Source organism: Sander vitreus, chromosome 4 (assembly GCF_031162955.1).
Source record: "Sander vitreus isolate 19-12246 chromosome 4, sanVit1, whole genome shotgun sequence".
Classification (NCBI taxonomy): domain Eukaryota; kingdom Metazoa; phylum Chordata; class Actinopteri; order Perciformes; family Percidae; genus Sander; species Sander vitreus.
The window spans coordinates 10164326-10187345 of NC_135858.1; the positions used below are offsets into that span (position 1 = coordinate 10164326).

The 23020-nt window shown below is 43.6% G+C and overlaps 2 protein-coding genes across 5 annotated transcripts in view; one reads left to right on the top strand and one right to left on the bottom strand.

Annotated features, from left to right (window-relative positions):
- Positions 1–162: 162 nt before the first annotated feature.
- lhfpl5a (LHFPL tetraspan subfamily member 5a) lies at positions 163–4252 on the bottom strand. The gene is made up of 3 exons (XM_078247404.1): positions 3652–4252; positions 1560–1796; positions 163–515 (listed from the first exon to the last, which is right to left on the bottom strand). The coding sequence occupies exons 1-3, from the start codon at positions 4052–4054 to the stop codon at positions 505–507; spliced, it is 651 nt and encodes a 216-aa protein (XP_078103530.1). The 5' UTR covers positions 4055–4252; the 3' UTR covers positions 163–504.
- An 11313-nt stretch (positions 4253–15565) lies between these two features.
- The window catches only part of kif21b (kinesin family member 21B), a 66325-nt gene continuing 58870 nt past the window's right edge, over positions 15566–23020 (top strand). For 3 of the 4 annotated variants that reach the window (XM_078248143.1, XM_078248145.1, XM_078248144.1), the window contains exon 1: positions 15567–15920. In XM_078248143.1, the coding sequence (XP_078104269.1) occupies positions 15880–15920 (41 nt within the window). In that variant the 5' untranslated portion in view covers positions 15567–15879. Of the gene's footprint in view, positions 15921–23020 lie in introns of all 4 variants that reach the window. The other variant, XM_078248147.1, reaches the window with a different exon arrangement.

Below are 23020 nucleotides of genomic sequence, written 5' to 3' on the forward strand. Positions count from 1 at the left end.
TCCGGAAACATATTTTATTAGGACGTCAAACCAAAATCTCTCCAAATGCTCCTTAAATCCATCAGTTATTAGTTTGCATGTCAAATCTTGGAACACCGGTTTTGTGATAAAATGTAACATGTTAAAACACTTTCTGGCACTGAAATGTTATATTTTTAAATGGTGTCACATAGGGCGGTCTGCTTAGCATTTATGACAACTCTCTCCAAAGTAACAAGGAGCTGCTCTGGTCAGCATGTTCATTCACTTGTTTTAGTCCAAAATACAGTAGCAATCCACTACAAATCCTAAGCTCTGAGCGGGAGGTGGACAATGACTCTTCCCATGTTTTTAAAGTCTGTTGATAAGCTGCCACAATTTCAAGGACAGAATGAGCCTTTTGTAGTTATTTTTTTTGCGATTTTAATTATGTCCTGAAGCCTTGGAATACATTTAAATCCCTCGAGTCGGCAGTGCTCCTCGTAAAGCCTCGTCCATCTCTTCCCTCTGTTGTCCACAGGGCGCCTAGGCGTTATCTGTAATTGAGGGGGAAAAAAGGTAACTGAAAGAGGAGATGTACTGTACTTGTCAGTTCAGACACTGACATAGATATGTCAGTAGCTCAGCTGGATTTTAACACCTATATAATAAGAGAGTTGACAGCCCTTCTAGTGGCTTTGTGAGGATGTACTCAAGCAGCTTTGAGCTGATGCTCACATCAGCATGCAAACATGCAGTGACAATGTTACCATCTTAGTTTAGCATTCATGAATTAGCTAATTAGCACTCAACACAAAATACAGCTGAGGCTGATGGGAATGGTACTAGTATTGGACAAATACTAATTTTGACCTATTGATGGCCCTAGATGAAAGGTCAGGGGATCACAGGTATTACTGTTCATCCTCTTAGGAACATCAATGGCAATCCATCCAATAGTTGTTGATTCATTTCAATAAAAAGAAACCTCATGGTGGCTCTGGAGGAAAAGTAAAGGGATCACCTGAGTCATTAAAAACCATTCTAGGAAGCATGGATCGGTACAACATGTGGTGCCAACCCATCAAGTAGATGTTAAGATATTTCACTGAATAAGTGAAAACTTTGACCTGCTGGTGTCGGAGGATGACCAAAGGCAGTAGGAGTCATCCTCTGGGAACCATGCGTGTCTGTACAAAGATTCATGGCAATCCACTCAATAGTTGCTGAGATATTTCAGTCTGCACCAAAGTGGTGGACTCGACTACATTGCCATCCATTTTTTTTCTCAGTTTAACCCAACCTCAGTGATTCATCACTTATACGGAGAGTGAAATTTCGAGGCAGCCCAGCCTCTGCTCAACCTCTTTCCATTTTCCCTCCAGCTCTCAACACTTACTCCATACCCTCTGAAGCCTTTAACCTTCCCCTTGGCCCTTGCCAGCTCCCTGTTATCCACCCTTTATCCTTCCTCTTGCATCATTGCCTCACAATTGAAACTTTCTCTGTTCTTCTCTCCAGCTAAATATCCTCATCTAGGAGGTGTCTTCCTCTCCCAGCCCACCAGGTTTTTTTTTTCCACCCTCCCTTCACTCTGGTACCTTTCTCCTCCACCTGGAAGTCCTCTGGCAGAAGCTTGTCCTGCCGGTTTCCCAGGCTGAAGGCCAGGAAGGAGAGGACTAGCGAGTCCATAATGCTGATGATGGCCAGGATGTAGGCCCAGCGCACCGTGCAGTTGCCCAGGGTGTATTTGTCGGTCCACTGGCCACACATGCGCTTCACCTCGTCCGAGTCCCAGCCGTCAGGATAGATCATACAGCCAATCACCATGCATGTGCCTAAGAGAGGGGAGGCACAGGACGAGGAATTTTGGTTTAAAATCAGGTACTTCAACATCAACAGTCACTCTTAGCCATTTATTCAAATGCACAAACTTTGGTGCATTTTGATGTGGGAAACCTTTGGAATGTTACATTTACAAATTGAACATTTACTCAAGTACAAATTTGAGATACTTTCTTTTTGCGCACACGCACGCACACACACACACACGCACACACCAATGCTTTTGAGTCAGCTTGAAGTAGGTATCGTGTGTGTGTGTGTGTGTGTGTGTATTCGAAACACTGTGGTGTTAGCAACAAAGCAATAGCTTGTGTGAGAACCTTAAATGCAGGGAAAAATGCATCTCTCACAAGTATATACACAAAAGAAGAGTATGCACCCACCTCTTCCAGACACACACACACACACACACGTACGTTGCCTAGCAACTCCCGAGCATCTCATCTTCAGAAAGATGATCTTGTTCATCCATTATTGACTCTGCAGAAAGACAGCCGCCCCCGTGCCTTCCCACCTCAGCATGTAGAGCCACGTGAACTATCAGGTGACGAGGTGAAACGTTAACACACAAACGCATACTTTCACTTTCTCAAAGTTCTCATGCTCACTGTCTCTTCCCGAATTTCAAGATAGACAATTGTTAAACTGCAACTTCTCATCAGCTTTTCTTTTACATTTCCCCCTGAGTTGAGTTGGTCCTAAATAAGTCTCATCAAATAATTTGAAATATCCTTTCACTTAGGCTAATTTAGAGAAATAATGTATTAGTAGTAAAGTAAACAAAGTAAACATTTCAGACTAATTTAGAGGCTCGGGTAGATTCTGTGTGAGTAATATGCAAACATAGATGTAACTAATTCAAAGGCTTGAATAGATAAAAAAAAAAAAAAATAGAAAACGCAGGCTACTTCAAGGACTTCTGGAACACTCATAACACCTGGAGCCGTTTCAAGACCACCTCAAACTGCCTATGGTTGTCCCACCTGCCCACACTCTCTCTCACACACACACACACACACACACACACACACACACACACACACACACATACACACACACCAGGTGTAAGGTGTAAAACAGGGAGAGGAGAAAGTGTAACAGCACACCTCCAGGTTAATCTCATTACAGGTTTGTCCTTTCACTTGCAGCTACATCTGTTCCCAAGCTGCTTCATGTTTCAAAAACAGAATCATGTTCTACTTCTACTACTTCTGTCAGTGTCTGGTAAAGGAAACTACTGAAATGTTGCACTGCAGTTCCCAGCTTAAATCTTTTTTAGACGTGGTCTTTCTTTTTCTATTTTACTCTGCCGACTATTTTACAAGACAAAGCCTTTATTGTGTTTCTGCATTACCTTGAGTTTTACACCCCCCCTCCCCCGATAATCAAAACCGACCAGTGCAACCCACCCCAACAACCTATTATAATTTTCTTTACATAAATAAAAGACATTTGCACCATACATTGATGCAGAAAAGGCACACACTGTTGCAGAACAATTTACCAGAATGCAGGAAATTAAGTGTTTGACATTCAAAATGTCAATTTGGCTCAACCCCCCCCCCCCCAATGTTGAACCACTGATGCAACCCATACTTTGTAAGAATACTTTGTAACAAGTACACAGTTGATGTATTTTTGTATATTTTTGTACCGAGGTCTGTTTTGTCCCTTACATATTTAATATAGCCTACACAATCTATAGCCTACTGTAGGATGTTAATGCTAATTTAACAGGCTTTATGTAAGACAAAATGTATGTTTTTACATGAATCATAATAACTGCCAGTAACTCATTTGTAGAAACTTCTATGTGTGCAGCTACAAACTGGTAACCCTGGTGCTCACTGGAGGCCAGCTGCATCCACGCGCAGATCTTGTAGACGCTCCCCGCATTGCAGAAGAAGAAGAGGCTGAAGCAGACGATGCTGCCCACTACCAGCAGCATGGAGATCCCCACGAAGAACATGGCCGTCTTGAAGGCGCCGGACGGGATGGAGCCGAAGTCCAGCGCGCTCCCTTTGCAGGTGAGCTCCGAGGTGAGGGCGTTCCCGATGCAGTAGTGGAAGAGGCCAAAATATCCGGCCTGCGGCGTGTTGACGCTGTCCCCGATCCAGTATGGCTGGATGAACACCACCACGGTGATTATGGAGAACGTGATGGTGAAAACCGTCCACAGCACGCCCACGGCCCGAGCGTTGCGCACGTAGTTGGTGTGGTAGATTTTAGCGGCCTCCTGAGCCGGGAGCATGGCGACGGGGAAGGCTTCTTAAATGTCTCTTGGATGGTCTAAAAAGAAGAGAAAACTATTCTTTGCTTGAATTTTCTTTCTTCTATTTAAACCTGTTAGAATGAACAGGAGCCGCCTTTAGTTTCCTGGAACAATTATGACCGTATGCTCAAGACGTTTATCTGTTGATAACTGAACATTACAAATGTCCCAACAAGTCATTAGTCTCCAAAGTGTTTCCTCTCCAGGTAAGGCTGCGGGTCTCAGGTAGGCCTAATGAATGATTCATGGTTAAAGGATCCGCAGAATAGAGTAACACACGACGTGACAAGTCTCCTTTCACTCTTAAGGGCATAGGCCGTAATCACTTTTTTTATTTTATTTCATAAATTTTTTTGTTTAGGCTACATAAAATATTCGTTCAGATAAGAAACAATAATGCAGATGCACAGTAACTCAGCTATGTATATTTTTATACATTGTGAAGGTTCATATTTAAATTTTGTCAAGACTTACAATACAAGACATTGGAAAACAAAACATATCACCCCTTGATGATGACCAAAATGGCCAGTTATGAACTATTATTTTTTAACTTGAACAACAGACAGGAGGTATTTTGGAAAATATGGGGCCCCTACATGAATGCAATATTGCATAATTAATGGGGGAGAATTTGACGAAATGATTTTAATGTATGTTTAAGTCACTACTAAGATGTGTGAGAGATGACTGGTATTGAATGATATTAGTAGAATACTCATTTGTGCTACTGGTGTGATGATATGTGAAAGGTATGGAGACGAGATAGACCAATGTTTAGCCTACCCTGTGTGTGTGTGTGTGTGTGTGTATATATATATATATATATATATATATATATATATATATATATATATATATTGTATATATATTGTTTTATTTTATATTTTTATTTTTCATTCGTTGTTATCTCTCCCGTTTTCGCTTAGTGAGAGATCACTGTTGTTCTTGTCTCTTTCTATAAAAGGCAATACAAATGTGAATGATACAAGACTTAAAACAATACTCTTAAAACACATATGTAATTGTTCCTCCTGTCCATAATGAGTCAGAAAGATACCCACTTGATTTGACTGACTTAGGACTGCTGGAGCCTCAGCTTCAACCGAATTTCAGAGTGCATTTTATCACAGAAGACGAGGAATGTGGATTTTGTCCCCCGCCCCCCCCACCAATCGTGTGAAGAAAGGATCTCTTCACAGTCAGTATGAACATGACAGAACAGTTACAGCATCAACCTCCAACTCTTTCAACGTGCATGTAGGTATGTAATGATTTAAGAAACGTGAACCCTTTTCGGTCAAAAGTAAAGACTGAGCCGGTGATGGAGAGAGACCAGTGACTGTGTATGATACAGTCTGAGGGTCTGAATAACATGTACTACAGTCTTTCAGTAGATGGAGCTACAGAGCTTCAGTGTAACTGCATCACCACCCATTTTGCCCCAAATCACTCTTTAGACGAATCCAAAATCTAAAGGAAACTGGCAGTATTTGAACCTTGTAGCTCTACCAAACAGGCCAGACATGTTTCTGTTGAACACCACAGGAGTTTTGTACGTTAGGAGGTGGCGGTGGTGTTGAGGGTTGGTGTCAAAGTCTTACTGGTTCAGTGGTGGAAGAAATATTCTTTTTTTCTTTTCTTTTTTTACCATACAGTAAACTACTTAGGTGTCAAAAGTAAAAATCCTGATTATGTTATACATGCTGCCTCCTTTCAGAGTGTTATTTTATAAGTAATACATTATTGGATTAATATTATTGCTGATGCATGTGTGTAAGCAGTAAAATGTTGTAGCTGGGCGAGGTGCTAATTGTAACCCTTGTTTGTAATATATTTAATAAGCTGATTTGTCTTCTCCGGGAACCATCACCTTATCGTGGTGGAGAGGTTTGTGTGTCCCTATGAACCTGAGGGCTGTGTTGTCTGGAGCTTTGTGCTCCTGGTATGGTCTCCCAAGGCAAAGTGGTCTCAGGTGAGGGGCCAGACAAAGAATGGTTCAAAAATCCTATGAAAAATCAAGGAAGGGATGAAGTGACCCTGCCCGGAGGAAGCCCGGGGCCCCCGTCTGGAGCCAGGCCCAGATGGAGGGCTCGTCAGCGAGCGTCTGGTGGCCGGGTTTGCCACGGAGCCTGGCCAGGCACAGCCCGAAAAAGCTACGTGGCGGACATCTCTCCATCCCATGGGCCCACCACCTGTGGGAGGAACCGCTGGGGTCGGGTGCGCTGCCACATGGGTGGCAGTGAAGGTTAGGGGCCTCGACGGACCAGACCCGGGCAGCAGAGGCTGGCTCTGGGGACGTGGAATGTCACCCTCTGTGGGGGAAGGAGCCGGAACTTGTGCGGAGGTGGAGCGCTACCGGTTAGATCTGGTGGGGCTTACCTCTACGCACAGTCTTGGTTCTGGAACCATACTCCTGGATAGGGTTGGACTCTTTTCTTCTCCGGAGTTGCCCAGGGTGTGAGGCGCCGGGCGGGTGTGGGGATACTCACAAGCCCTCGGCTGAGCGCCGCTACGTTGGAGTTTAACCCGGTGACCCGAGAGGGTCGCTCCCCTACGCCTGTGGGTTGTGGGGGGAAAACTCTGACTATTGTTTGTGCATATGCACCAAACAAGAGTTCAGAGTATTCGGCCTTCTTGGAGACCTTGAGTGGAGTCCTGCATGGTGCTCCAGTCGGGGACTCCATAGTTCTGCTGGGGGACTTCAACGAGCACGTGCAATGATGGAGACACATGGAGAGGCGTGATTGGGAGGAACGGCCTCCCTGATCTAAACCAGAGTGGTTGTTTGTTGTTGGACTTCTGTGCTAGTCATGGATTGTCTATAACGAACACCATGTTCGAACATAGGGATGCTCATAAGTGTACTTGGTACCAGAGCACCCTAGGCCAAAGGTCAATGATCGATTTTATAATCGTTTCATCTGATCTGAGGCCATATGTTTTGGACACTCGGGTGAAGAGAGGGGCGGAGCTGTCAACCGATCACCATCTGGTGGTGAGTTGGGTCAGGGGTGGGGGAAGACTCTGGACAGACCTGGTAAGCCCAAACGGGTAGTGCGGGTAAATTGGGAACGTCTGGAGGAGGCCCCTGTCCGACAGACTTTCAACTTACACCTCCGGCGGAGCTTTCGTGCATCCCTGTGGAGGCTGGGGGGCATTGAACCCGAGTGGACAATGTTCAAAGTTTCCATTGCTGAAGCTGCGGTGAGGAGCTGTGGTCTTAGGGTCTTAGGTGCCTCAAGGGGCGGTAACCCACGAACACCGTGGTGGACACCGGTGGTCAGGGAAGCCGTCCGACTGAAGAAGGAGTCTTTCCGGGATATGTTATCCCAGACGACTCCGGAGGCAGTTGCAAGGTACCGAAGGGCCCGAAGGGCTGCAGCCTCTGCCGTGAAAGAGGCAAAGCAGCGTGTGTGGGAGAAGTTCGGAGAAGACATGGAGAAGGACTTTCGGTCGGCACCAAGGTACTTTCTGAAAACCGCTCGCCACCTCAGGAGGGGGGAAGCGGGAACCATCCAAGCTATGTACAGTAAGGATGGGACGCTGTTGACCTCAACTGAGGAGGTAATAGGGCGGTGGAAGGAGCACTTTGAGGAACTCCTAAATCCGACTAATACGCCCTCTATGGTAGAGGCAGAGCTGGAGGATGAGGGGGGATTGTCATCAATTTCCCTGGTGGAGGTTGCTGAGGTAGTTAAACAACTCCACAGTGGCAAAGCCCCAGGAATTGATTAGATCCGTCCAGAAATGCTTAAAGCTCTGGGTGTGGAGGGGTTGTCTTGGTTGACACGCCTCTTCAACATTGCGTGGAAGTCTGGGACGGTGCCTAAGGAGTGGCAGACCGGGGTGGTGGTTCCCCTTTTTAAAAAGGGGGACCAGAGGGTGTGTGCCAATTACAGGGGTATCACACTTCTCAGCCTCCCCGGTAAAGTCTACTCCAATGGGCTGGAAAGGAGGGTTCGGTCGATAGTCGAATCTCAGGTTGAAGAGGAACAATGCGGATTCCGTCCTGGTCGTGGAACAACGGACCAGATCTTTACTCTCGCAAGGATCCTGGAGGGAGCATGGGAGTATGCCCAACCAGTCTACATGTGTTTTGTGGATCTGGAGAAGGGGTATGACCGGGTGCCCCGGGAGATACTGTGGGAGGTGCTGCGGGAGTACGGGGTGAGTGGGTCCCTTCTCAGGGCCATCCAATCTCTGTACGACCAAAGCGAGAGCTGTGTCCGGGTTCTCGGCAGTAAGTCGGACTCGTTTCAGGTGAGAGTTGGCCTCCGCCAGGGCTGCGCTTTGTCACCAATCCTGTTTGTAGTATTTATGGACAGGATATCGAGGCGTAGTCGGGGTGGAGAGGGGTTGCAGGTAGGTGGGCTGGGGATCTCATCGCTGCTTTTTGCAGATGATGTGGTCCTGATGGCATCATCGGCCTGTGACCTTCAGAACTCACTGGATCGGTTCGCAGCCGAGTGTGAAGCGGCTGGGATGAGGATCAGCACCTCTAAATCGGAGGCCATGGTTCTCAGCAGGAAACCGATGGAGTGCCTTCTCCAGGTAGGGAATGAGTCCTTACCCCAAGTGAAGGAGTTCAAGTACCTTGGGGTCTTGTTCGCGAGTGAGGGGACAATGGAGCGGGAGATTGGTCGGAGAATCGGCACAGCAGGTGCGGTATTACATTCAATTTATCGCACCGTTGTGACGAAAAGAGAGCTGAGCCAGAAGGCAAAGCTCTCAATCTACCGGTCAGTTTTTGTTCCTACCCTCACCTATGGTCATGAAGGCTGGGTCACCGAAAGAACAAGATCCAGGGTACAAGCGGCCGAAATGGGTTTCCTCAGGAGGGCTGCTCCTTTGCGTCGAAAGGAGCCAGTTGAAGTGGTTCGGGCATCTGGTAATACCCCTGCCAGGGAGCCTCCCTAGGGAGGTGTTCCAGGCACGTCCAGCTGGGAGGAGGCCTCGGGGGAGACCCAGGACTAGGTGGAGGGATTGTATCTCTAACCTGGCCTGGGAACGCTTCGGGATCCCCCAGTCGGAGCTGGTTAATGTGGCCCGGGAAAGGGAAGTTTGGGGTCCCCTGCTGGAGCTGCTACCCCCGCGACCCGACCCCGGATAAGCGGATGAAGATGGATGGATGGATGATTTGTTTTGTAGTAAAATCTCAATCTGCTAAGTGACTCTTAACTATAGCTCTCAAATAAAAATAGTAAACAGAATTTCTCCTCTGAAATGTAGTGGCCTATAAGGCTAGTGTAAGGGGATGTTCCATTTTCTTGTCTTTTTTGTTATGCTGTGTATTGACCTATTTGTACAAAATGTGTGTTGTGTCCTGTACAAAATGATATCTCACATCTGCTAAATTTATTCAAGCAACATTAAATTAGGTCAGACAAAGCAAGTAAAAATGCATGTTTGTGGTGGTGCTTTGTTACAGTCACACATGGGCTGTAAATGCAGTTATTTCCACAATACATTTCCCACACAACAAAAGTAAAGTTGTGCTGATATCTGTAACGTAACACATTACATTGTCACAGTGTTTTTTTCATGTCCGTTCCACAATGTTGTTCTCAGTGTTGGCCCACATACTGCTGCGCTGCAACAACACATAAATGTACTGATCTTAAAGAAGCCCTTTCATAATGCTGACATATTTGACCTTTTTAGATTCTAATCAACCAATACTTAGGTGCACAAAGCTCCTTGCTGACTGAATAATGTAATATTCTTAGAGCCTGATTTTTTTTTACCAATAGAATCCATTATTTACCCTGAGACCTGTTAGCAGTGTTTGGTTACTCATAGTTTTCAGTCCCACTTAATATTGTTTTCTTACAGTTGATCTGGTACATGTAATAAGTTGATGTATAGATCTGCAGCGGTGTGTGTGCACGTGTGCGTATGAGTGTGGGCGCTGCCGAGTCAATGCACTTAGCTTTATTAAGTGATACCGCCCCAGAGTGAGAGGGAGGTTGTTTATAATCAAGTTATTTGAGAGCAGCTATCCAATTTTCTAATACAGAATGGAGTGAGATTTTCTGTGCGTGTGTGTGTGCGCGCGCATGCGTGTGTGTGGGCATGCGTGTATCTTTGTGGGATGCTGGGATTTAATGCTTTTCTTGTGCATGTGTGTTTTACTATTATGTTCCACAACAGTGAAAAGATGGCAAATCATGAGCAAGAAAATAAATCTATTTTTTTACCACATAAACAGTCTTTTTAACAGAAGGTGCAGACAGAAAGTGTTGAAATAAAAAAAACAATTTTTTTTTTTTTAAACTGTTTTGTGTAAGTTATCAATAGAGCTCTGGTTCTGTTGCTTCAGGGCGAATTCAGCATAATCTTCCATTTTGCCTGATGTGGAAGTTGTGTGTATGTGTTTTGTGTGTATGTGTGTTTGTGATGAACCCTTTAGGCCTATTTGATCCGAGAGCCTCTGAGAGCACAAAGAGGCTTTTCTGCCATTTCAGCATCTCCTCCTGTCCCCCTTCTGCCTGCCTTCTTTAGAGGCTGAGGTAAGTTACAGATAATTTGGTAATTATACTAATTTAATGACAGGTTGCTACAATAATGAGTGAGTGAAACGAGTCAGATTTGGTTCAAATTCTGGTTTCAGGAAATGGATTTTTTTCCTGAATTCCAAAATGTTGAAGACTTTTACTCGTGCATTGTTAAACACATTCACATAGGTATTTTGGGTAATATGTTCCACCCTGATGTAATTTGCGTGTGTATATAATGGATACCAAACTTTTGAGTTTCGTGCAAATTGTTATTTTATTACATTTTATTGTTATTGTTATATGTTTGTTCCTGGAGTGTTGGGAGGTGTGGGGTCAGCTGTCACAGATGGACTCGATTAGTCTTTTGTAAATGTGTAAGTAACAGCATGCAATGGGCTTGGGTCAGGGGGCCGAAGAACAACCACTCCTCTCATCTCACACACACGCGTGTGGGCACACACGTACGTACACGCACACACACACACACACACACACACACACACACACACACACACACACTGGCCTCATGCCCTGTGATGCAGCACTGAGTGAGTGTCACTACCTCTCTGAAACCCCCCGAGGCTGCAGCAGCCACTATGAGCCAGCCTCCACCCCAGCCGCCGCCCGATCACAGCCCAGCAGACAGCGTCAGAGCTTAGGCAAGAAACGGAGCAAAGTGTGGGTCAGCATGTGCCCTGGGGAAGGAAGCTAGAATGTAGGTCTGCTCTACAGGGGATTGTGTTCAGGACCTATTTACTGATCATTCACCACCGTTGTATTTTTATTTAAATGTTTTCCTGGAGGTGATTTTCTTAACTGATGAGTTGTAGCTGTGAGAAAAGAGCAGTGCATGTTTATATTTCTTAAAGGTCACATCAATTATAATATTTTACAATGTCTTTGTAAAAAAAAAAAAAAGATTATATAGCTTTCTAGTTTGATAAATGATCTGATGACAATTGCATGTTCATGCAAAACCCAATAAACAAAGTAAAAAACAAATATATAATAGTATTTTAGGTTAAAACAATAGATAACATTTTTGGGAAATAAACTTGTTCACTTTCTTGCTGAGAGTTAGATAAGAAGATTAATATGGTATTAATCTTCTCATCTAACTCTTGGCATGCATGACAGAATATACTCCACCTCAACTATCATCACATTGTTGAAATCAAGATTTGAATCAAAGATATTGGGATATTTGTCATTTTTAATATCACTACTTTCCACTGTAAGCAGTGACAGCTCTGGGGCAAACCACAGTGGGGGTCCAGCACTGCCAAGAACTGGCAAGGAGCTGCTCTGCTTTATGCCACTGCAGCTGACACACATAAATCTAAACCACATAAGTAGCTTCTCTGTGTCTCACACACACACACACACACACACACACACACACACACACACACACACACACACACACACACGCAAGCAAGCATAAAACACAGACACCATCATGCATCTGTGCACACACTTATTAGACTCGACTGAGTAGGAGGGAAGCAAAAAATGAAACAACTGTGCATTATTCAACTTTTTGGTGGTGCACCTCTCTCTCTCTCTGTGAGCCGATGAGTCGTCAAATGTGTGCTTGTGTAATCCCGGCCAATTCAAACAGTTTTGTTACGGTAAAGAATGGGGGATTAGTTTATGAAGATTCAAAGCTAAATATAGAAAATGCATGTGAGGGATTATAGACACATCAAAGAATAAGGATGGAGAATACATTAGCGCGCACTTTCATCTTCCATCTCCTTCTCTCTGTATCGTTTCTGGTCTTTTTCGCTGAATGAAGCAATGTGACACACAGGTTGGAGCAGTGAGAAGAGACATTGGACTTCATTGGACTTCATTGGCATCTTTGCCTAATTTATTAATACACAAGGCTGATATGGGTTTTACACGTCATAGTGTATACATGGTGGCATATTCATTAATAACATAAAAATGTTGCAGTAGATGACCTCTACATTATCATTGTCTTTTTACATTATATTTCATCAGTGTGGCTAAAAAAAAAATCTAATTTCAAAATGATATATTCAACATTTGAAAAAAAAGCTAAAAAAAGATGATTTATTAAAGTTATGAGTCATTTTGTTTTCAGGCTAATAACTCTAATTACATGCTGCAGAAATGAGAAGATGGGTCATCAAGTAATGTTCATGAAGAGGAGTGTGTATGTTTGCTGGAAGAAGAAAAGTGTCAGATCCAAGGAGGGAGACTGAATTGCTACCGTGACAGAACCCGAGGGCGGCTGGAATTATTGTATTTGAACGGCTTTTATTATTTAGGATGCTGTTATTTTGACTATATGAAGCCCTAAATATAGGGATTATGCTGCAGTTTGGCAGTCACAATAATAAAATATCTTCAGGGTTTTAGAACCCACACAGTACGGTTATGAAATGTGCTTTTTACATTGGAAAGTGCTGAGGAGGAGGAACAAATCTGCCAGAGTGGATTTGAAAACTGTAAACATGTCTGAAGAGGAATGAAAGGGACCTAACATATGCTTAGGAACACAATGCAGCCTAGGTAATAGTTGGTATGGTCTTAAAAGTTCACCAGACGTAATGAGGTGAGTGTGTGTTTGTGTGTGCACCACTCATGTTTGTGTGTTTTGTTGTTTGGTGGCCAGTTTCCCAGCAGATCTAGGAGGATTGTAGCTTTATCCACATAACTGGATGTTAATCTTGTGTGGAATCCAGCACTGCCTCTCCTGGGAACGTAGCCTGTGCGATGCTAACATCACCACCTGGTCCTCGGCACACACACACACACACACACACACACAGTTATCTAGTCATAAGCTCCTCTGTGCACACAGATTGAGTTTATAGTTCATGCAATCATCCACGGACTGTTTCATTACATAAAAATGATTGTTGCCTGCAACTACAGGGACCTTTTTCTGAGTTCAGACAAAAAGCAGTGTTTCCTATTTACCAATACACCCGACAGTTGGTTGAGCTGGCATCTATATGGTCACACAGAATAAGTATAAAAAGTCACCTACAGTAGATTAAGTTGTAGCCTATATTTCTGGAGTTGTGAAATAGTTAACTAAACTGTGTATGTGTTATATTGGGAAATAACTTGCTGCAGTTCATTTCTGCCATTTGCTTACTGTCAGTATTGAACATAAATCATATTAGGGTATTAGAAGGCTGAGTTCTCTCCGCAAGTGTAGATTTGAATCCAACCAGGAAAAAACACTGCCAACATCGCTGACAGCTGCAGTGGCACTGAACATGTGGTAAAGTCACTTTGCATGGATCCAACAGAAACATGGCTGTGAGAGGAAACTGAAAATAAATAGATAGATAGATACTTTATTGACCCCCAAGGGGAAATTCAAGGTCCCAGTAGCTTAAAGACATCACACACAACATACACATACATCACAAACGGGATGATAAAATAACAAATCCACATGAATAGCATGGACAATAAAAGTAAAGATACTACATAAAAAATCCACGTGAATGTACTAAGGGATGTATAAGCATGAGATGCTTGCAGTGACAGGGCAGGGACTGACCCTGTGATTCAGTATGTATGGTAAGGTGCTCTATGAGAGTGTGTGTCATGGTAGTAGTACAAATATATCCAATAGTGCACGGATAAAGTCTAGAGACCAGCATTAAATATGGACAATGATGTATATAATGATGTGATATAAGAGATAATATAAAAACTATAGCAGTGCAAGGATAACGTTTAAAAAAAGACAGCATTAAATATGGGTATTATAAGGGAATAAAGTAGACAGTAGGATAGACACAAATCAACAGTCAATATTAGAGGTTTAAAGTAATATAAAATATTGACAAGTAGACAGTATTGAGAGAGAGAGAGAGAGAGAGAGAGAGAGACAGAGAGACAGAGACAGAGAGACAGATATTGAGGAGGAACGTCATGAATATGTCTGTTTGACTCAACTAAAAGAAAAGATTTCAGTTTCCCCTTTTCAAGAAATCTGACTCAGCAGGAGAGAGAAGTGGGCAGCGTGCAACTTCCCATTCAAACCAGAGCAAATTAACTCCATCTTCTGCTAGAACCACACATTGTTAAAACTAGGCTAGAACATAATAACCTCTACATGAGTTTCAACCTTTGACCTCAAGGCGTTTAAACCGGTGGCCCCTCCTCTCCTTCAAGGGAACAGTCTCCCTCTGTTTATGGCAGACGGACCTTGGATGTCGCCGCTAGCAGTCGGTGTGCTGTAGGTGTAAATCTTTACTGCGGGCGGGACAACAAAATCCCGTCGAGCCCGCTGATTGGTCTCTAAAAATTCGATAAAGGTGAAGCTAATCCAGCAGTTGGCTCAACTGCATGTCAATCGAATGCGATTATGCTGCTTTCAGGGGCTCTTCGTATTATTGTAGTTCAATTGAAGGCAGCACTTTCCTATGTGACATTTGTGCAGTGGTGGAATTTATCTAAATACATTTACTGTATTTAATTACAATTTTGAGCTACTTGTATTTTATTTAATTATTTCCATTTCATGTTACCGCCACTCCAGTCCACTATATTTCAGACACAATAAGTAGTCTATTGTATTTGTCTCTGTCAGCTAAAGAATCATAATCAGTATATCGTATTGTACCTACACGTTATATACTCCAGTTTATATAACAATATAGCATAGTGGGTGGACAACTTGTTAGTTGGCTAATATTAACTTGCTAACTCTGCGCCCCACCAGTCACAGAAAACCAGCCGAACAAAGCTGCTTTGTGTGGATGAAGCATTAAGTTGTTATACGTTACCATGGCAATGGTACACAAATGGCTGTCGCTCTGACCATTCTACTCTTATTCTACTACGTTGTGATTTGAATAGGTTCGGCCTTTCTTTCCATTATATGTTTATGGCACGGACGCTCTAACGGTAGATTCAATATTCCCGACAGCCCCTGAAGGCAGCATTACCCCCTCCAGTGTACTGTCTCAGCGCCGATTCAACGTGATAGCGTCTCTCTCAGAGAAGCGGTGTGGTTTCTGGTGAGCGCTCATACGCACTTTAAACAGGATGTAGCGACTGAGACAGACCACGTAAAGACAAAACAGCGGGTTAAACACTGCGATGTGACAAACACCATTGAGCCAGAAATGACCGCCACAGCGCAGGAGAAGAAGACAGGAGGAGTCCCGATGAGGCAGTTCACCGCCGGTAGGTCTTGACGGCTGCTCCCGCTGACCTGAGACGCCCAGCACCGCGCGGTTTACACATACTGAAAACCGAACATAGCCGAAATACTACACATCCCATCGGTGAACCTTAACAGAGACAATGGCGAACCAGGGCGACTGCTGTGTGAAGGTAGCATTGAGGTAAGCCTCCGACGTCTGTCTGCTGGAAATCTGCCGAGCAGACCACATTGTGTCTGTGCCTCCTGGCAATCAATTAAATGCATCCTGCACCTATAGTCTTATTTCACTACTTACACTCCTTACTGTCTCTGCTCATTGTAGGGACAGTTACTAAAAAAGAGCATTATACATTGTTTTACAATACATTGGTGGTGCTGCACAGTTAGTGTAGGCTACTGACAATGCAAAGCATGTGCCAGCACCACTTTATCTCCATATGATTGTTTTCATGTTGGAGGGCATACGTTCTCCAGCATTGGTCTGTTTTATGTGAGGCAGCAGCTTGCATTCATGATTTAACATTGGGTGAAGTGACAAGGACAGCTGCAGCCAGGTGCAGGAAGGAGAATGGGCGTTTCTCCTCAAACCAATTTGATTTATTATTCTCACAGGCAACTACCTGCAGTCTCACCTTATCATAACTGAGTCTATTGAGCACCTCACATGTGTATGACTGAGTTAGCTTCACAACTAGGTTTGGAAAGCAGGGGCTTGTGCTGTTTAAAAAAATGAATCGAGCACAAAGACATGCTCTCCTTCAGAGCTGTGTCATTTACTGCCTTTGTTGGAAATGCACCCAAAAGCTCGGGCAGCAGAGCAGCTTTAGGATTTGTATCAGGAGATATTAGCAGCCCATCAATTGTATGTGCCAAGACTAAATGCAGATTGAGAGAGATCACATGAATGTGCATGTGCTGGCACTGGGTGCCTCTAAAACTGGAAGGCATGACTTGAGTGTGATTGGGGCTGCGTCGGTAATCATGCTCATTTTGCAGTGTGTGGGGCTGAGGCGGTGGTCTGACAGACTGACTCAGACCCTCCCAGAGTCGGTCACATCAGCTAATAAATCCCAATTGGTCATTGGGACGTCTCTTATTGTGCAAATGTAAAGATTAAGAAAGGAAATTACATTTATTCACTCTGTTGTTAGTTAAGTTAGTTATTTAGTTAGTTAAGCAACTGCAACAAAGTAATAGCTAAATGTAACTATTCTTCATCAAGGACTCACTTGAGGTCCTCCGACCCCAGTTTGGGAACCATTTATTGAACCTAGTGGGGGTTGAGGATGGGCGTCGGCCCAGTAGAGCAGCCTTTTAAGATGAACCTTACAACCGATGGCCCCATTTCCCCAGGGGAGGTTTCAGAGTCACTTGTCAATCAGCCGTTGAGTGAATCTCCTTTGTGCTTGTTCACAGCGGCAACTGTAACAGGAAGTTGGGTGGGTGACAAAAAAAGAGAAAAGGTGAAAAGAGAAGCCACTGAGACAGCTGGTGGCTGCTGCTCAACTGAAGTTATTGATTGAAGTCTGGAGAGCAGCGGCTTGTTGTGTAGCTAAGTGTAACTGAATGAAGGTGACAGATCTCACACACCACGCGTACGTTAGGGCTGGGCGATAGGGAGAAAATCAAATATCACAATATTTTTGACCAAAGACCTCAATATCGATACCGCACCGATATTGTAGTGTTGACACTTGGTGCTTTCACAAAATATTTACACAATGAGATTTTTGATAAATAATCATCAATAATGTGGATATAATGACTAAGTGGGTAAAGGCAAATAATAGAACAGTTACAACAGTGGTAAGTTCAGAAAATGGCATAACTTTACTGTAATGCAGCCTTTAAAACGAGGAAAAGACAACACTTATGCCATATTACGATATTACGATATCCAAAATCTAAGACGATATCTATTCTCATATCAAGATATCGATATATTGCCCAGCTCTAATGTGCGTACGCCTGTTTGTAAGCTGTCCTCATCTTTTTTGGTGATGCAATATTGACATGATCATCAGTGTGTAATAAGCATATTGTCAAACTCGGCAAAAGAGGGTCAAATCAACACAGGGGGGCATTGTAATCACAGCAGTAGATTTAAATCAGTTTTATTAGCGCAAACTTCCCATTGTTATTAAACAGAGTTTGTGTAATTACATGACTGCGCTCGTGGGTGAGCTAGCATTGCTCCTTTTCATCATGTGTGATCTGTGTGTGTATTTACATGCCCTGCGAGTGCCACCAAAAGCCTCTGTGTGTTTGACAGGAAATGGGAAGCCCACACATAAACACACGGAGAAGGATAACGTCCTGCCTTATAAGCGATGGTTTTCCCAATGACCGCCAAGCATCTTTTATTTTTTTCCCTGAGAAAGTCGGCTGCTGATAAGAGAGGATGGTGTTTAATTGCTCCCATGTTGTTGTGCAGCCCTCGGGCAGACTGCGTAAAGCTTCTGTGTTTGTGTGTGGGTGTGTGAGTATGCATTTGAAGGGCAATGAGGTTGTCTTGAGGGCCAACCAAAACACACACACACACACACACACACACACACACACACACACACACACACACACACACACACACACACACACACACAGTCTGAGTTGCCACTATCCATTTCCTGAATGTCTGCACTGCCTTTCCTAAACAATGGCCATATAGCGAGTGACATGACCTACAATCCTGCATTCAAACCTGACTGCCTCAGAAATGGATGTGGATATGACGCACGCACGCACGCACGCACAAGTAAATGGTTCTGGGTTGCAGTCAAGTCAAACATGACGGGATGCATGTAATGTAACTCCTGACTAAGTGTCCGTTGTTAGATTTCTTCTGGCTGGCTGTTTCATCTTTATACAGCTGCATTCACTTAACAGAACAGCGTAGTCTGATTCAAACAGGCTATATGAATGAGAATACCCCTGCATTTCCTGAGTCTCACCCATTTGAACCTCCACACATACACTCACAATCATATTCACACAGACATACGCGCGGTTTTACTTCACCTCATGGCTGCCTCCTCCTCTCGTCAATGTTACGTGCTGCATTCGCCCCAGATTGAAAGCTATATGTTAGGGCTGGCTCTGAGCGTACATGTGCTGCTATAAATGTCAATAATTTAGCTTTTGTGTGTATGCATGTGTGTTGGGTGTAACTTGACATGAAAGTTACGAGCAGTGTGTAAATTACCATTTGCATATCGATCTCTGCAGCTCGGCCACTTACTCATTTCAGACCAGCGAGCGACTCTTGTCATCCGCTAAAGTGCTAAGTCAGCCTCCATGGCTGTGTATCAATAAACACAAAGACAAATCTGTTTAGTGCTGTTGTCGTCTTTAACCTTGTGACTGCTGCTTGATGTTCCCACCCGTAACAGACTATTCCTGAAGGCTTTCCCCTCTGTCTGATTTGAGATCTGTTGCTAAAAAACGACCCGAGGAATCACCAATAGATGATTCCTCAGTCCTGTGGCTTTCATGCATTAGTGGTGACATTTATGACCCTGGAGGAAAAAAATATCTTCTGCAAATATAGCTCAAAATAGCTAGTGTTTTTTCAGCCCCTACAGGTGGATAATCGGGTTATTGTGGACAGTTATGACGCAGAGCCTTTTCAGCTTAAAGGCCATGAAAGCTCAGCTGAGAAAAAGATGAGCTTTTATCTCTCCGGTGCTCGGCTAACACGTTGATCAACCAGTTCAAAAATAGTGCTTTGCAGAAACTAAAAAAAATATGTTTTTTAATAAATCAATGAAAGCGCTGCTGACTTTTGCCACCCCATGACCAAAACACTGGTTTCAAAACAAAACAGAACCAGCAGAATACAACTGCGGAAGGGGCCCCTCACAGCTGATACACAAAGGCTTTAAATGGGAGTTTTTTGTTGTCAGACATATGTCCTGTGTAGGCTACCAGTCTCGCCTGTTTCCTGTGTGTGTTAACAGTTTGCCACACAGGCTCTGTCTGGGTTACGCACCTCCCCAGGGGGTTGCCTTTTAAAATGACTGGACTCTGGTGGGAAATTGTGTTTTGTGTGTGAGACTAGGCTGTAAGCCTACAGTACATGTACTAGTCACAGGGTAGTGCTGCAATGTAATCTTCTCATCAATGCATTATTACACTTGGTCTCAACATCCCCCCCATTGAGTGGCTTGCAGCAGAGTTACAGTCACCGGCAAGTACAAGTGAAAGCGTTTTTGCTTTGTTGATAGGAGTTGTTTTTAAGCAGCGATTTGGCCTCAACTGAGGGAAGAGGAGCAGGAAACATGACACAGCACACACCCAAATTGGGTGTCCACAGCTGTGCATCACTTCCTCCTCATGCTGGCCTGCTGGTCACATTTTTTTATTTTTATTTTTTTTTATTTTATTTTATTTTTTTTAGACCTAACAGTTTTGTGTGCATGTCTTCTGTGACAAGAGTGCTAAAGAAGCTCCCTGTCTAGAATGGCTTAGCATTGTGTGTGCAGTATGTTCTGTATGTGTCACTGTGGCCTAGATGAAAGAAACCTCTGACATGAGACCTGCAAGTTGAGAGGAACATCGTGTTTGAAACAAATGACATAGTGGAAGGCACTGGCTGTTTTGCTCATCACTTATAGTAACTGTTGCATAATCAGTCTCTACGGTGAAAAATGTCTGCAGGACAAATAAGTCATTGAGGTTGCCAAGCTACGCCTTTTAATCCTGGGTTTCCAAACAATAACACAACTCCTCAATGACACATCTGATGACTGGTGAATAATAGAGCTTGTTGATTGTGTTTCTGAAATGGCCTGACTATCAGGGAAGTGTTGCTTGTGTATAGATCCTGATAGAGTGGAATTTATTACCCCATAGCTTGTGTATTTAAACCATTAGATCAGAAATATTAGGGACTTGGCACAGGCTTTGGCATTAAAATGAGCTGTGCAACTTGTCTGTTGATGAACTTCTCCCCGTTAAGTGCATCAGCACTCCCAAATGGTGTGCTGCTGTTGCAGAATGACTTCCTGTGAGGCTGCCACTGGACTATCCACACTTCCTGCTCACTTCCTGCTTTGTGAACTGCTGATGAGCCCGTTGGCGCGATTCAGTTAAGACTGGATTCTCAGTGAGAGCGTAATACTGAAAGGAAATGGAAGCCTCAGGCCATAAAAAATAAAACAAAAAACCTTCTAGGAATCAGTCTTCTGCTCTGTAGCCTGAATGAGAGCATCCATTTAAGTCCTACTTTATAAAAGGGAGCCTGTTGTTCCTGACTCAAAAATGAAAAAAACACACATTGGTCTCGGGTGTGCTGTGTTCTCTGTTGACGACAGGTCATCTCAATCTTCCCTCTAATGTTTGCCTCATCCTTTTATTTTCTCTTGCTCAAGCTCTTCTGCACTGTGGGCAAAATAAAGCAGCGTGAAACTGTGACCAAAGTTTTCTCCCCCCTCCTCAGCTCCTTCCACCTCCTATTCCAACACACACACACACACACACACACACACACACACACACACACACACACACACACACACACACACACACACACACACACACACACACACACACACACAGATCTGTATTTATTTGAATTCATCCATTTGAATTCAGTAAGGAATGAAAGGCGCTTCAGTCTGAACATTTGCATTTTTCTGTAATCAGGGTCTCATCATATGTCAGCTGGAGCTGGCCTTTTAAACAGTCCTAACTATAATTATTCATGCTGCTCGAACACAAAACAACTTTTTATGGTTTGTGTGGTCAGCACAGAGAATAATAAATTTTTTTCATTCTTTAGCATTTTGGTGAGAGTTAAATACATTAATTTTCAGACCTTCTGTGATCTGGATATTTTGATAAACCATATATGCAATCTGCATGTTGACATTGTTGTGGTCACTTGGAAAACACAGGGGATGTGTGTGTGTGTGTGTGTGTGTGTGTGTGTGGGAGGGGGGATGAGGAGTAGCAGAGGCCCTTTAAACAGAGCACCTCTCGTAGACAGAGGACACAGTGTGAATGAGTCTGATGTCACTGCAGGTCTTTGTGCTCTGTGCTGAGTTTGCACACACACACATATATACACACACACACATGCATATAAAGACACTCTGCAAGGGCAGATGGGGATGAATAACACGCTATATTTTTAGAGTACGGTAAACAGGAAGGGGCGAAAGAAAGAGGTTCGCAAAGTCAATTTCTGATGTTGTCTTTGTTTTATAAACTGTGCTCCCTCCCCTGAAAAGAGCAATACTTCCTGCAATTCAACAAAACAAATACAAAGAAAATCAAAGAGAACTAGAATTAACGCCTTGCGGATGCATGCCTCCGCCAACCAGGTAAGTTGCAGTTTACATCCATGTCTGTCCAGACTCATATAACCTATGTAGTGAAGACTTTGAAGCAAATTAATAAAAGGTATTAAGTATCTTTTCTGGCAAAACATGGATGCTTCACACCCATCTTCCACTCGGCAGCACAGAATATCGATACAATCCCCACAGTTTCAGGATTAGTGTCACCAATTCAGTATGCGACCAAATGTCTCCCCTTCTGAGTTACGGCATTGAATGATGGCCAGAATAGCTTTTTTTGCAGAAAATGATGATGTCGCAGTGAAGTTGACCTTTGACCTTTTGGTTATAAAAACTTCATCATTTTATCCTATAAGACATTTGTGTGAAATGTTGTCATACTTAGTGTATGAATTCTTGAGTTATGGCCAAAAACATTTTTTTTTGAGGCCACAGTTTCCTTTGACCACCAAAATCTAATCAGTTCATCCTGGACGTTTGTGCCAGATCTGAAGAAATCCCCTCCTGGGGGTCCTGAGATACGTTCACAAGAATGGGACAGACGAACAGATGTGCATACGTCATATATAAAAAAGGACAAAAGGGGCAGAGTGGTAAAAGGAGCAAGTGTCTCTTCTGTTGTCAAAGGGTCTACTGTAGCGTGCAAATATGAGCCCTTAGCCAAACATGTATCAGTGTGTGTGTGTGTGTCAGCCTGGGTGCGTCGATGTGTGCGTAGAAGTGTGCGTGTGGGTGGGTGTGCGTCTGAGCATCGTGTGTATAAATAATTTGGGCACAGCTGCACGTGTTTGCCATATACCCGCAGAGGGAAGAGACAGAGATGGAGGTGTTGTGTCTAGACTGTATAGAGTTTATTGACTGAACAATCTACAATTATATTTTCTTCTACTTTTTTTAATCTGTGAACTAGAAATATAACATTGCCAGTAAACAAGTGATAGGAGTGTATCATTATTATTCACTTTATCGCTTTTGTGTCTCT